Source organism: Caretta caretta, chromosome 27, assembly GCF_965140235.1.
Source record: "Caretta caretta isolate rCarCar2 chromosome 27, rCarCar1.hap1, whole genome shotgun sequence".
Lineage (NCBI taxonomy): Eukaryota > Metazoa > Chordata > Testudines > Cheloniidae > Caretta > Caretta caretta.
In genome coordinates this window covers 6,446,794-6,461,161 of record NC_134232.1, presented here as the reverse complement: position 1 = coordinate 6,461,161, position 14,368 = coordinate 6,446,794, and the positions used below count along the sequence as shown (strand labels likewise).

The following is a 14,368-nucleotide window of genomic DNA, read 5'->3' as shown; positions in this document are numbered from 1 at the left end:
GGAGGGTGGCTCCAGTCAGGTCAACGCATGGGTGGGGGTGGACAAATTCCGTGCCTGCCCACAGGGGTGCCATTTCAGATGGAGGGTGCGGGGGAGTGCAATCTTAATCATGGTTCCAGGGGCTATGTGGCAACTGAAAAATCTAGTGGTTTTGCAGGTAATAATTTAGAAATATCCAGCAGGAGCATTGTATCTAATTCCTATTTTAAGAAAAAAAAATAAATATTAGACCCCATTCAGCTCTAATACTAACACGGTCTGACATCTTGTGGCAAGTCATGTATGGGACACTGGTTAGGTTTAAAATTGTAATGTATATTCTTATGGAGATACTCTTACCAAAGCCAGAAGGGACCATTGTGATCACCTAGTCTGACCTCCTGCACACAGCAGGCCATCGAATCTTACCCACCCCCTCCATTAACAGACCCCTAACCTCTGGCTGAGTTACTGAAGTCCTCAAATCAGGGCTTAAAGACCAAGTTACAGAGAATTCTCCATTTACACTAATTTAAACTTGTCAGTGACCTGTGCTCCATGCTGCAGGTGGTGAAAAACCCACATGGTCACTGCCAACCTGACCCAGGGAAGAATTCTTTCCTGACCCCAAATATGATGATCAGATAGACCTGAGCATGTGGGCAAGATCCACCAGGCAGATACCTGGGAAAGAATTCTTGGTAGGAACTCAGACCCCTCCCCATCTAGTGTCCTGTCTCCAGCTGTTGGGGATTTTTGCTACAGGCAGACGCCGATGGGCCACATGCCATTGTAGGCAGTCCTGTCATACCATCCCCTCCATAAACTTATCAAGCTCAGTCTTGAAGCCAGTTAGGTTTTTTGACCCCACTGCTTCCCTTGGCAGGCTGCTCCAGAACTTCACTCCTCTGATGGTTAGAAACCTTTGCCTAATTTCAAGCCTAAACTTGTTGGTGGCCAGTTTATATGTATTTGTTCTGGGGTCCACACTGATGCTTAACTTAAATAACTCCTCTCCCTCCCTGGTATTTATCCCTCTGATGTATTTATACAGAGTAATCAGATCTCCCCTCGGCCTTCTACTGGTTAGAGTAAACAAGCCAAGCTCTGGGCGTCTCTTCTCATAAGGTAGGTTTTCCATTCCTCAGATCATCCTAGTAACCCTTTTCTGCATCTGTGCCAGTTTTATTTTTCTTAAACACGGGAGTCCAGAATTGCACATAATACTCCAGAGGAGGTCTCACCAGTGCCTTGTATAATGGTACTAACACTTCCCTGTCTCTACTGGAAATACCTTATCTGATACATCCTAGGACTGCATTAGTCTTTTCACAGCCGCATCACATTGGTGGCTCAGTCATCCTGTGATCAACCAATACTCCCAATTCTTTCTCCTCCACTGTCACTTACAACTGATAAGTCCCCAGCTTATAGTAAAAACTCTTGTTGTTAGTCCCTAAATGCATGACCTTGCACTTCGCACTATTAAATATCATCCCATTTCTATTACTCCAGTTTATAAGGTCATCCACATCTTCTTGTACGGTATTCTGGTCTTCCTTGGTATTGGCAATACCTCCCAACTTTGTGTCATCTGCAAATGTTATGAGCACACTCCCATGTTGTGTGCCAAGATCAGTAATAAAAATGTTAAATAAGGTTGGTACCAAGAGAGATCCCCAAGAAACTCCACTAGTAACTTCCCTCTAGCCTGACAGTTCACCTTTCAGTATGACCTGTTGTAGTCTTCCCTTTAACCAGGTCCTTTTCCACCATTCAGTTCTCATATTAATCTCCATCTTCTCCAATTTAGCTAGTAATTTCTCATGTGGAACTGTATCAAATGCCTGACATCCAGGCAGATCAGATCTACTGCACTTCCGTTGTCTAAAAAAAATCAGTTCTCTTCTCAAAGAAAGGTATTAGTAACAAGGAGTAATGGTCTCAAGTTGCAGTGGGGGAGATTTAGGTTGGATATTAGGAAAAACTTTTTCACTAAGAGGGTGGTGAAACACTGGAATGCGTTACCTAGGGAGGTGGTGGAATCTCCTTCCTTAGAAGTTTTTAAGGTCAGGCTTGACAAAGCCCTGGCTGGGATGATTTAATTGGGGATTGGTCCTGCTTTGACCTCCTGAGATCACTTCCAACCCTGATATTCTATTCTATGATTCTTTACCGCCTCTTGAATCCAACAATTGAAACAACTGTAGAAAAATCTACAGTTACTTTCTATCATTTAGGCTACTTACTTTTTGCAGTTCACCAAGCTTGGAACAGATCATTGAACTTTAGGAAACTTCCTACCAGCCCTTTCTTATCTTAATCTCCTGTTAATCACTCTGTTTATAAAGACAGGTTTCAGAGGAACAGCCGTGTTAGTCTGTATTCGCAAAAAGAAAAGGAGTACTTGTGGCACCTTAGAGACTAACCAATTTATTTGAGCATGAGCTTTCGTGAGCTACAGCTCAGAAGTGAGCTGTAGCTCACGAAAGCTCATGCTCAAATAAATTGGTTAGTCTCTAAGGTGCCACAAGTACTCCTTTTCTTTCTGTTTATAAACAAAATTCTGACTCCCTGCCTCAGGGGCACAGACTGGGAGCAGGCTCCTGTCTCCTCTGGGAGAACTCCTCACATTGCACACACAGGTTGCCTGTCTGAGGCTTGAAGTTCAGGGGCAACGCCATCCCATGCCCCCTCCTCCCCAATTCCGCCTATGCCCGCCACATCCAGAGAAGGCCGCCCCTGGCCCTCAGCTCTGCCAGAGCGCGGGATGCTTCATGAGGTGAATCAACAGACTGATGGAGGGAACGAGTGGAATTCGATGGCTGGATCCCCAGAGACCTGCCGGCTGGGCATGATTTCAGCTGGCTTCCAAGTTACTCACACGCAGCCTTCGCTCACTGTGAGCTCCCATTTGATATTTCTCTGGTAACCAGCTGTGCTTTTGTCCTCTGAGTTAGGCTGTAGCAGTGCTGGCTTTAAGTACCCAGACAGCAACCAAACACGGAAAGGCGCTCTTGCTTCCCTCGCTGTGGGCAGCGAGTGTGCATGGCAGAGTGTGTGTGTGTGTGTGAAACAGATTTCATAGCTCAGGCTGGAAGGAGGTTACAGAGAGGTACAAGGTAGCAGGCCAGTTATCAGCAGAACATTGATTTCCTTATAGCAGATGACAAAGAACGGGGGGAGGGGAGGCGGGAGGAAGGGAATGGATTTTTCTTCATTATAATCTGCAGTCTCAGGATCTCATTTAATTTCCTGGCAGTTTCATCCCTTAGCAGTCGAGGGACAGCGTGATGGCTGCAAACAGAGGCGTGCTGTACCTCTGCTGATCTCAGAGCGAGGCACGTGTAGGCTGGCTGGGCTGTGACGGGAAAGCTCCATGGTATTACAAGGACTGGCATGGGGATGCACTACGCGGCGTTCGCTGAGTCAGGGCTGAACCCAATGCTTCAGTTTGGCACTAAGGGACCCTGCCCTCAGGGACACCTTTTTTCAGATCAGCTGTAAAACGGAGGTCCTGAGCACAGCTGGTCACTGAAGATCAAATGGCACTTTTCCCCCATAAGGAAGGGATATTAACACTGGTGTTCTCCCCAACCTAGATAATGACATTCTCCTTTGCCAGTTTACCTGGAGGCTGGATTCTTCGCCACTTCTTCTCCTAAGCGGCTGTGTATCATTACTGTGAGATGTTAAAACGGCTGATGAGATCCACCTTAGAGGTGGCTGCAGTCGGGGGTGGGAGAAGAGATCCCCAGATAAATGTGGTTTGGGTTCCTTTAGGATGAAGGATACTACAGTAATTTCAGATCACCAGTGCCTTACTGGTAATTTGCATAAGGTTTATCTTCTGGGGATTTTCAAGACTTGGGTGAAACTCATGAACCACCACCTCCTGTGATCCACCCTAGCCTCTTCCACCCAAGCATGGCGAAGAACCTTACAAACAGTAATGGAAGGAGCTTCACAGCCTTCGTGGGTATCAGGTGAGTACTGTCCTCATTTTACAGATGGAGAAACTGAGGCAGGGAGTAACTTGGCCATGGCTACACAGCGCGGCCGCAGCAGAGCCAGGAACAGAGCCCAGGGAGACCTTGTGTCTTAAACACAAGCACTGACAAAGAGGGCAGGCAGGAGGAAGCTTCTCTGTGGTGCAGGGCAGCATCGGGGTCCCCTGTGGGGACAATGGGTTCTTAGATGGAAAGTCACTCAGGGTAGGCCCTTATGCAAAGAGCCCAGAACACAAAACCAAGAGAGATCAGGTTGGAGTCCCTGCATCAGGCAACAGACAGCAGCACCCCAGTAACAGGGTGAGGAAGCATAGACAAAACAAGGGGTCTGGAAAAAGAAACGTTCAACCTCAGCACGATCCCTTCAGTGCAGGCAGCTCACCTCCGGCCCCTACCCTGAGCTGCCCTGCTTGGTCTGTGGGCAGCGAGGGCTCCCTGCAGCACCACCGGCCAGAGAGCCACCCCTGCAGCACGAGGGACCTGCCGGCCACAGGCAAAATGACCCCACTGCTGAGATGCTTCAGTTTCTGATTCCAGCTGGGTGGACAGCACCAGCACTGCAATGCAATTCCCCCCCTCCTCCCAACACACACACGCACCACACCCCTTCTGTCTGCTTGCAAGCCAGCAGCCTGACTTGCCAAAGCCTCCAGGGAGGGATGCTCCTCATCTGCTGCCTCCCTAATCCCGCCAGGATCTCAGTGCATCAAGAGGCCAGCTCCTTCCCAAAGGGCAGGCAGCCCAGCTGAGCCATGCTGGAGGGATTAGCGTGTCACTCCTGAGGTCTGGCAGACTCTGGGAGTTCCTGCACTGCCTGCCAAGGCGAGTGGGATGGAGGGGAAAGTGGCGGGAAGAGAGGAGAGCAACCGGAAAGACAGAGGGGAGGCAGCTGCAGCGTAAAGAAGGCCCGAGGCGGCTAATTGCTCTAGAACAAACGCTGCCCTGGCAACTGCTTTTAATCCTCTGTGCAGGGTTTAACTGCTTTTAATCCTCCGTGTCGGTTTCATCAGCCCATTTGCACCCCCCTCCCCCTAAGATGCAGCAGCCTCAGCGCACACGGATCAAACATGATTATGGGCAAGCAGGATGGAGCCAAAACCTGCAGATGTCATTACCAGATTATGGCTCGTCAAGCCATCCTGAGCCAGGGAACCGCATACTGCAGCCTCGATCGCCCCCAGCAGCTGCAGGGCTCAGAGCTCGGGCAATGCCACAACTGGAGGGGCTGCTCTGAAAGCCAGCTTCGACCAGTGCTGTAGCATCTTTCCATGCCAGCCAACCAGCTGATCAGGAAGCATGGAACTCAGAGCCCTCACAGGCCACATCTGGTCCACCCCCCTGGCCAGCGCAGGGTTGTTCCCTGCATCTATCTCAAGAGCTCTGTACAATTCAGTGTTAAACATCTCCAGTAGCTTCCACTGCTTCAACAGAGGGCTCAGGACAGCTTGTTAGTCCACCAGGCAGGAGATGCTGGGTGTGATGTTGTCAAGTCCCATACTCTAGCAGGAGCAAATGTCTGCATTGCACGACCCCTTCAAAGCCATATACCAGGACTGGAACGGGAGAGCTCTCATGGGCCAGCGTGAGTCAAGCCCTGTGTGACCAGCTTCTGTCCTTCCTGCAAACACTGAACAAATGAGGATTTACACCCATTTACAAACCCTTAAAGGGCCTAGAACTGGATGAGTGGAAGCTAGTGGAAATGCTAAGGGATCTGGTGGATGGCCACAGCCAGCTGGTACAGAGACCCAAGTCAATGAGGTCGGGTCGCAGAACAGCCTGAGTGCTGAAAGAGAGAGGAGGGGTGCGATATAATTATACCTCGCTCTTATAGAGCACTTTTCACCTGTAGATCTCAAAGCCCTTTATAAAGGAGGTCAATAACATTATCCTTATATTACAGGTGGGGAAACTGAGGCATGCCCAAAGTCACCCAGAAGGCCAGTGGCAGAGCCAGGAATAGACCCCTAGTCTCCCAAAGCCCAGACCAATGCGCTATCCACTACGCAAAACTGCCACCCCATAGGGGCAACGGTGGAGAGGAAAGAAGTACAATGCCCTGGGACAAATGGAGGCACCTTCCAGTCGCCCTGAGTAGCTGCTTTTTCCTGGCTTTCAGATCCTCTTGGGGCTGCCAAGCTGGGCAAGATGCCTCAGTGGAGGAACAGACTTTCTGTGAATGGAGCAGACCAATTTCAGGATGAGGGCGGGGATGCATGTCTTACTGCAACTGGTTTGCCGGTCCCTTTCTTTGACAGGGCTAATCAAAGCCTGCCTATGGCCCACATGCCCTAAAATACCAGGGGGGCGCAGCCTCACATTAACCACTCTAACAGGGAACAGATGGAAGATGGGATTTATCCAGCTGGACTCAAACCTGCTTCCCCCCTGCTCACGTTAGCTGCTCTCGTGGATGGGAGCAGAGGGTGCTCAGTCTTTCGCAGGAGGCACGGGGCTCCTCCCTATCCAGGATATATTCATGTCACCTTGTACCACCTGGTATTTCGCAGCTCCACCTCCCCCCTGGTAAGACTGCCAGCAAACAGCCCCACTAGCCCCCTCTGTGGCAGACATCAACAGCACTGCTGTGTCCCATCAGACCCGGGCCAGCATGCAGCTGGACTGGAGACGCATCTCGGCATTGCACAGCTGGCCTGATGCAAGGGCGGATGCACGTCTGGACACTACGACAGCGAGTACAGCTGGACAGAGAGGGAGAGCACACAGCTGTCATGAGACATCTCCCCACAGGCCTTCAGCACGCTATCCCCGGATCTAGGAGCTTGGAGGAGGGAAAGGTGGGGTTTTCTTTAATTCTTCACTCCTCCTTCTTCAGCTTTAACCTTCTCCTTCAAAGCCCCCTTTTGTAATTCCCATACTTGGCCCCACCCACCAGCCAGGTGACAGTCCCTGGGGCTGGATCTATCAGAGACAAGTCAGGGTTACAGCTCTCCCACACCCCTCCCCTGCCGTCAGACAGGAAGTCAAGCTGCCTGCAGCAAAGCTCCGTACAAAGCTGAGCCCTACCAGCGGCTGGGCTAAAAGAGCTCAGAAGGCAGCTTGCAGCTGCGCACACCTCACTAGCGAAGTCTGCCCAGAAGTTGCACCTTCAGGCGCTGAGGCAAGCTGCTCGCTCTGGAGGGCTCGTGGGCAATGAGCCGAGATGCCATGGCCCCACTGCTGTGCCTACAGATCCGGCAGTGCAGCAGTGGGACGCCTAGGAAGGAAGCTTTGTCTCACCCTGATGACCAAGGGGTTTAGATTTTGTGTCCCAAAGTCACGGGGGTCGAGGGAGAGGCCCAGTGTTTCACTGACCCTCACCGCCCCATTTGGGTTTCCTAAGTCCCTCCCTGGTCATAAGAAATGGAGACACCATCCCTCCAAAGCATGTACACATCACCATTGGCAAAGGACTGCTCAAATACACCCCCACAGCCTGGGCCCAAGGGTCCTTTGGGATGACATGGGCAAGCAGGGTGCCTGCTCCATTCTAAGACTACCTGACCTGAAGCAAGCAACAGCTCCTTGGCTTGGTACTTCAAGTACCAAATGGGATTCCTTCCTCTGGCAGCACCGCCCCCCGCTCGCCAGCCAGGGCCAGCATTAGCAGGGCAGCAACAGGGCAGCTGCCTGGGGCTCCACACCATAGGGGCCCCATGAAGCGAATTTACATCCTCTCTACAGAGTCACTGTGGGTAAATGTCATGCAACTGTTACAGTAATTCAATCTCTAAAAGTGGAAATAAGCAACACTGTGGGACTTGGGGGGGAGGAGGCGATGCTAGGGGACTTAGGCTTCAGCCCTGGTCAGTGGGGCTTGGGCTGGTAGAGGCCTACTCCTTAATTTCTGCCTGGACCTCAGCGAAGCTAACGGCAGCCCGGCCCCCAGCCCCCTCACCTTCCTGCAGCCGTGGTCCTCCTCCTCCTCTCCCCGCTGGCTCACCCGGCCGGGCTTCTTACAGATGGAGGGCAGCGTCTGGTTACACGGGCTGTCATTCCACCTCCCCTCCTGGAGAGGATGGCACAGAGCAGGTCAGGCAAAGGGTCGATCACAGCAAATGCAGCTCTCAAAGGAGCAAAGATGGGATATTTTCAGTGGCAAGCTTGGGTAAGTCCCATCGACCCTGTGCTTCCTTCCTACGCTGCTCTACATTACACCTTCATTGTGGATCCCCTCTTCCTTTTATCTGCCCCTGTTACAGGGTCTAATCTTGCAGAGAACCTCTGGTTGGTTCAAATCCAGCTTAGGAGGGCAGTGTGATAGGAGTTTGGTGGCACTTGGTCCGGTTCTCAGTGGATCACTGACCACGCATTACAACCACCACCGGAAACAGCCCCCTTGTCAGCAGCCTCTGCAGGAGAAGGCAAGGAATGGGTCGGTCACAGAGACCACCCTCGTGGTCAGGTTTAGGGGACACTGGAGACACACTGCTGTCTGAGCCACACCCTTACGATGGACACAAAGCGTGCCAGTCTCCGGGACTGTTGGCACAGTGCTCACACCCAGGGATGCCATCAATCTAGGCTTGGCAGGATTAGATTTTGATCAGTAAATGTCAGTAAACGCTGATTTCACCACACACAAACCAACCAAAAACTATTTCCATCCATAATAACTGAAATTTACAGATTGATAAAGTAAGAAAGAAGCTGCTTGGAAACTTACGAGGGTTTGATGTAAGGATATTTACAATGTATATTTTGACATGCGAGGTTGAAAATTTGTGTTTTGATGGTTACAAAGCTTAACTTTTTGAATTTCAACATCTACAGTCGTTAAATAATTATTGTCTGACCCCCAAGTAATTTCCCACAGCTGTAAAAATACTTAAAAATAAACATCTAGCTCTGTTGAGATTTAAAATATGTATATATTGAATTCTGCCAAGCTCAAATTACTCCATTTCAGCCCTGCAAATTGGGTAGGAAAGGTCCCACATCCCATCCCGCTCCTCCTTCGCAATCAGTCCTCACCGGTCCCCAGATGGTCACACAGTCCTCCAGGCTGTCTCGGAAGTTGTTGGGCTCAAAGGGGTGCCAGTAAGTGAACCGCACTGGCGTCCCATCTGACCACTCAAAATTCATCTGCAGCTTGAGGTCGTTCAGGCCAATCCAGAGCTCCTCAACATCTGCCAAGCAGAAAGGGGAAGAGCTGGTCAGAGTCCAGCTCGGGTGTCTGGGGTGAACCTCACCCTACGTAAGCACAGTAGCACTTTGGTACTAAGAGAAAACTATGCCCTCTCTGAGCATTCATGGGGCGAAATGAGCTTCTCGCACATTACAAACCATGTTGGCTGTGAGCTGCCTGGGACAGGGACTAATTTCCTTGTTAGCTGTTTGTACAGCATCTAGTGCCATGGGGCCCTGATCCTCAACTAAGGTTCTTAGGGGTTACAGATAAATAATAATGGTCAGAATTTCTGAGACATCCAAGGGAGTTAAGTGCCCAGTTTCCAGATCCCAAGTTCTTTTAGGCTCCTTTGAAAATCCAAGCCAATGATGATAATATTACATACAAGACAAATTCATTAAAAGAACATTGGGGTTGCGAAGTCAAACACTCAAAAGTTAGGCCATGCCAGAATTAAGGTTGTCCATACTATCTTAATTTTGGCCCCTTTGTGTGTACTCCCAAGTCTCCTCTGCTATTGTAACCCATGCCAGCTAGATTAAAGCTAACACCAGTATGCCTGCCTGCGCAGCAATCACACCCCTATTTGCGGGGTAGACATACCCTGCGTTACTTGGCTGCAACAGGACATTCTGACATGCCAAAGGTGATTCAAAACTCTGGATTAAACTCATCCTTAGAGTAGATCCATTGACCTGGGCTTGGAACACAGGACCCAGTTTGTACTCAACAAGAAGCGTACTTTCAAAAGCCCTGCCTTGGCTAATAGTGAATAAGTACTCTGCATGTCTATTCTTGTGGGGAAGAGTCTGAAAGTGCTTTACAAATGCGTCTCTGAGGTAGGTTATAGTATCACTGCACTCCATGAAAAGCAGCCACCTCTTGATGGAACGTGGCGGCTATTTAACAGTGCACAGGAACATTATTACACAGCAAATTTAGGACAAGATGTGTACACTAAAACGATATCTAACTGAAACTGTTGGGGGAATCTTTCTCTACGCAGGTACCCAATTTGGAATCAGCCAGGGCCATCCTGATTCTTAAAAGAGTGCCAGGAGATCTTTAATAACCACTAGTGGTCCAGAGCCTCAGTTTTACATTTCGTGGAAACAATGCCATCACCAGAAGCACAGTGCTCGCCACCTTCCTCCTGGGGCGTTGGGTCAGCATTGACTCAAACAGAATGGGGCCATTCCTTTTTATTCCTTACTGAAATGAATGTATCAAATGCCAGCCATTGCCCTAGCAGATAAATGATACACTTCACACATGTTAAGTGCTTCTTGTGCGGTCTCTGATAGATTCACAAGACATCAGGGGATGATAGCACCTTCCATCTACAGATCTCAACCCCATTCACAGATTTGAATTAACTATCTTCACTATCCCAGAGTCAGAGAAGTATCCATAACCCCATTTCACAGATAGGAAAACTGAAGTGGTGGGAGGGATTTATCCATGGCCTCACAACGAGCCAGCACTGGAGCCGGGAATAGAGCCTAGTATGGACCAGATCACGATGCCTCTACTCATTCCAAGTAGTACCTTCCTCCACTAGTAGCCTCACTGGGACCACTCATGGTGCAAGAGAGGAAAGACTGTCCAGTAGTTAGGGCACTCAGCAAACGCAGATTTAAATCCCTGCTCTGGCCATGGACTCCCTGTGTGACCTTGGAGAAATCATTTAGCCTCTCTGGACCTCAGTTCTCCATCTGTGCAATGGGGTGAATAGCCCTCCCCTGCCTCACTGGGGTGTTGGGAGGACGAATGCATTAGAGTGTGAGGGGCTCAGCTGCTAGTCATGGGGGCTCTATAAGAACCTTTGGTAGATATCCCCCCTGAATACATACATGTAAAGGTCAATATGAACATGTATGTGCAGCACCGAACCATGTGCCTGTAGGTACCATGCCAGTGAAGATATGGGCTCCCCAAGCCACGCACATTCCAGAAGAGCCGATCCGCAGCTCTGACCCGGGTCCCTAGCGTGTCCCCAGGTGGCAAGCGCGCAGACCTGCTTTAACCCTTACCTTGCTTGATCTGCTTGGTGACAAACTCCAGCTCGGAGAGCGTGTGGATGCTCACCAGGTCCCCGCCGCCGCGCAAGCAGATCTTCTTCGCGTCTTGCCAGCTCTTCTTCTCGCCAACCAGCCGGTAGCAGCTGGACTGGAAGGGCTGCCAGGTAGGTTCACAATCAACCTTCACCTCTGACCAGGAGTCTGCAGGGACCCAGAGCAGACTGCTAAAGAGCCTTTCGCTAACTCCCCACACTGCCCCTTCTTAAAAAAGTTAAAGTAGTATGGGCTGGATGAATGGACTATAAGGTGAATAGAAAGTTGGCTAGATTGTCGGGCTCAACGGGTAGTGATCAATGGCTCCATGTCTAGTTGGCAGCCGGTATCAAGTGGAGTGCCCCAAGTGTCAGTCCTCGTGCCCGTTTTGTTCAATATCTTCATTAATGATCTGGAGGATGGTGTGGATTGCACCCTCAGCAAGTTTGCAGATGACACTAAACTGGGAGGAGAGGTAGATACGCTTGAGGGTAGGGATAGAATACAGAGGGACCTAGACAAATTGGAGGATTGGGCCAAAAGAAATCTGATGAGGTTCAACAAAGACAAGTGCAGAGTCCTGCACTTAGGACGGAAGAATCCCATGCACCGCTACAGACTAGGGACCGAATGGCTAGGCAGCAGTTCTGCAGAAAAGGACCTAGGGGTTACAGTGGACGAGAAGCTGGATATGAGTCAAAAATGTGCCCTTGTTCCCAAGAAGGTCAATGGCATTTTGGGATGTATAAGTAGGGGCGTTGCCAGCAGATCGAGGGACGTGATCGTTCCCCTCTATTCGACATTGGTGAGCCTCATCTGGAGTACTGTGTCCAGTTTTGGGCCCCACACTACAAGAAGGATGTGGAAAAATTGGAAAACGTCCAGCGGAGGGCAACAAAACTGATTAGAGGACTGGAACACATGAGTTATGAGGAGAGGCTGAGGGAACTGGGATAGTTTAGTCTGCGGAAGAGAAGAATGAGGGGGGATTTGATAGCTGCTTTCAACTACCTGAAGGGGGGTTCCAAAGAGGATGGATCTAGACTGTTCTCAGTGGTAGCAGATGACAGAACGAGGAGCAATGGTCTCAAGTTGGAGTGGGGGAGGTTTAGGTTGGATATTAGGAAAACCTTTTTCACTAGGAGGGTGGTGAAACACTGGAATGCGTTACCTAGGGAGGTGGTGGAATCTCCTTCCTTAGAAGTTTTTAAGGTCAGGCTTGACAAAGCCCTGGCTGGGATGATTTAGTTGGGCATTGGTCCTGCTCTGAGCAGGGGGTTGGACTAGATGACCTCCTGAGGTCCCTTCCAACCCTGATATTCTATGATTCTATGAGCCCTGTGGTTCCACTGTTGAGGGACAGGAAGGGGAATTGCACGGATCACTGTTCCCCCAGCGACGGCCAGATTCCATCTCCAACTAGCACGCTCTCAGCACTTCCCTCTTCCCCACTCTGCGGGCACCACTGCCATCCTCCCCATCGGAGTGCTCCATGAATTCCCCCGGGGCTGCCCCACCCCCAACTGGCATCTTTACACCAGCTCCTGGATCAACTGACTTCACAACATTTTCATGGGGTCTTCCTGTAGTTTGAGAAGAGTGCTGAGGTTCTACCTTCTTAGACCCCATTTTCCTACCCCCACCACGGGTATGCAAATCAGTGAGTCCAGCTCACAGCCTGCAGGACAGTAGCGACTGAAAGCTACAGCCACGTGGCAGCTTTTTGCTGGACTATACGTAGGGCCCTATCAAATTCACAGTCCATTTTGGTAAATGTCATGGTCATAGCATTTACAGAAAAATCTGGAATTTTATGGTTTGAGATATTTAAATCTTTAATTTCACAGTGTTGTAAACATGGGGGTCCCGACGCAAAAAAGGGTTGGGGGTGGGGGAGAGTCGCAAGGCTATTGTAGGGAGCATCGTGGTGTTGCCACCCTTACTTCTTCACTGCCCTCAGAGCTGGGCGGCTGGACTGGGGCAGCTGCTGGGCAGGAACCCAGCTCTGAAGGCAGTGCAGACGTAAGGGTGGCAATACCGTGGCCCCCCTACAATAGCCAGATTTCAAGGGGGAGACCAGATTTCATGGTCCATGATGCATTTTTCACGGCCATGAATTTGGTAGGGCTCTACGTATATGCAATGCGCACGGTGGGCCACAATCAAGTTCTCAGGGGATGGATGTCCACATGGTGGTGGTGGCAGTTCATGCAATCAGCCTTGTCACATAACTTCGGTTGCTCTGTGTTTGTACAGCACCTAGCGCACTGAGGTCCTTGTCCAGGACTGGGACTCCTAGGGGCTATCACAATTCAAACAGAATTATTAAAATAGCAATAAAACAGCAGCAACATGCTGACAGGCCCATCAGAAACAGTCAGAGAAAGGCCACGCTAGTAAGAAAAAAAAAATCTCTTGTGAAAACAGAGATTTACTGAAGGGGAAAAAAAACAACTACCCACCAGATGAATAAAACATAGAAAATTGAGCGTGAAGAGAAGAGCCAGACACAGCATGGTGCATTGTCTGGTTTATTATTTCTGACACAGCACTACCAGCTAGAAGGTTGTCAGTCAGACACTGGCATTAGATATATATTTCATGTTTGTTACAAAGCAGCCTTAGTCAGAGCTGTAGGAAAGCAGTGACAGATTCAAGCAGCTAGCTTGGCACACATCTCGGCACGCCTGCTCAGGTGGCAGGTCAGCAGCCTGGAGAATGCTTTGTACTCATCGTAAGGTGGAGAAGTGCTGAGCAGCTGGGAGACCTGACCTACATGGGGCTGAGAACTGAGTCACTCAAGATAACCATCAGCTACAAAGCAGAGGAATTTGTTAAATGATTTAGAGTGCCAGACACCAAAGAAGCCTTCTGATTGGACAGCAGTAATGTCACACCCAGAGCGATAATGCCCCCTCCTCCCCCTGGAACACGATTAAAGCTCCCATTTTGCCTCTTCTAATTTCCATTTCATAATTGCACCGAGTGTCTCTAGGCTGTACCGCTCTGGGGGGAGTCAGTTCTCTTCTTGTGTGGCTGAAAGGTAGGTGGCCAAACACACCTGGGATGTGTAATCACCACCTTGCAGATATAAGGCTGTGGAGATGAAAGGGGCCTGGAGGAAGGAGAGGAAATGAGTAGCGTTTCTATGGTGCGCATTAGCATTCTGGCAGCTTTCCCCACGTACTGTACCC

General features: G+C 50.0%; 1 protein-coding gene across 1 annotated transcript in view; it reads right to left on the bottom strand.

The window, feature by feature from the left end:
* Positions 1-14,368, bottom strand: part of MRC2 (mannose receptor C-type 2) — a 99,545-nt gene that overhangs the window by 40,629 nt on the left and 44,548 nt on the right. The window contains exons 7-9 of the mRNA XM_048830460.2: positions 11,154-11,342; positions 8,964-9,118; positions 7,888-7,998 (exon numbers count right to left, since the gene is read on the bottom strand). Coding sequence (XP_048686417.1) covers positions 7,888-7,998; positions 8,964-9,118; positions 11,154-11,342 — 455 coding nt within the window. The remainder of the gene's footprint in view (positions 1-7,887; positions 7,999-8,963; positions 9,119-11,153; positions 11,343-14,368) is intronic.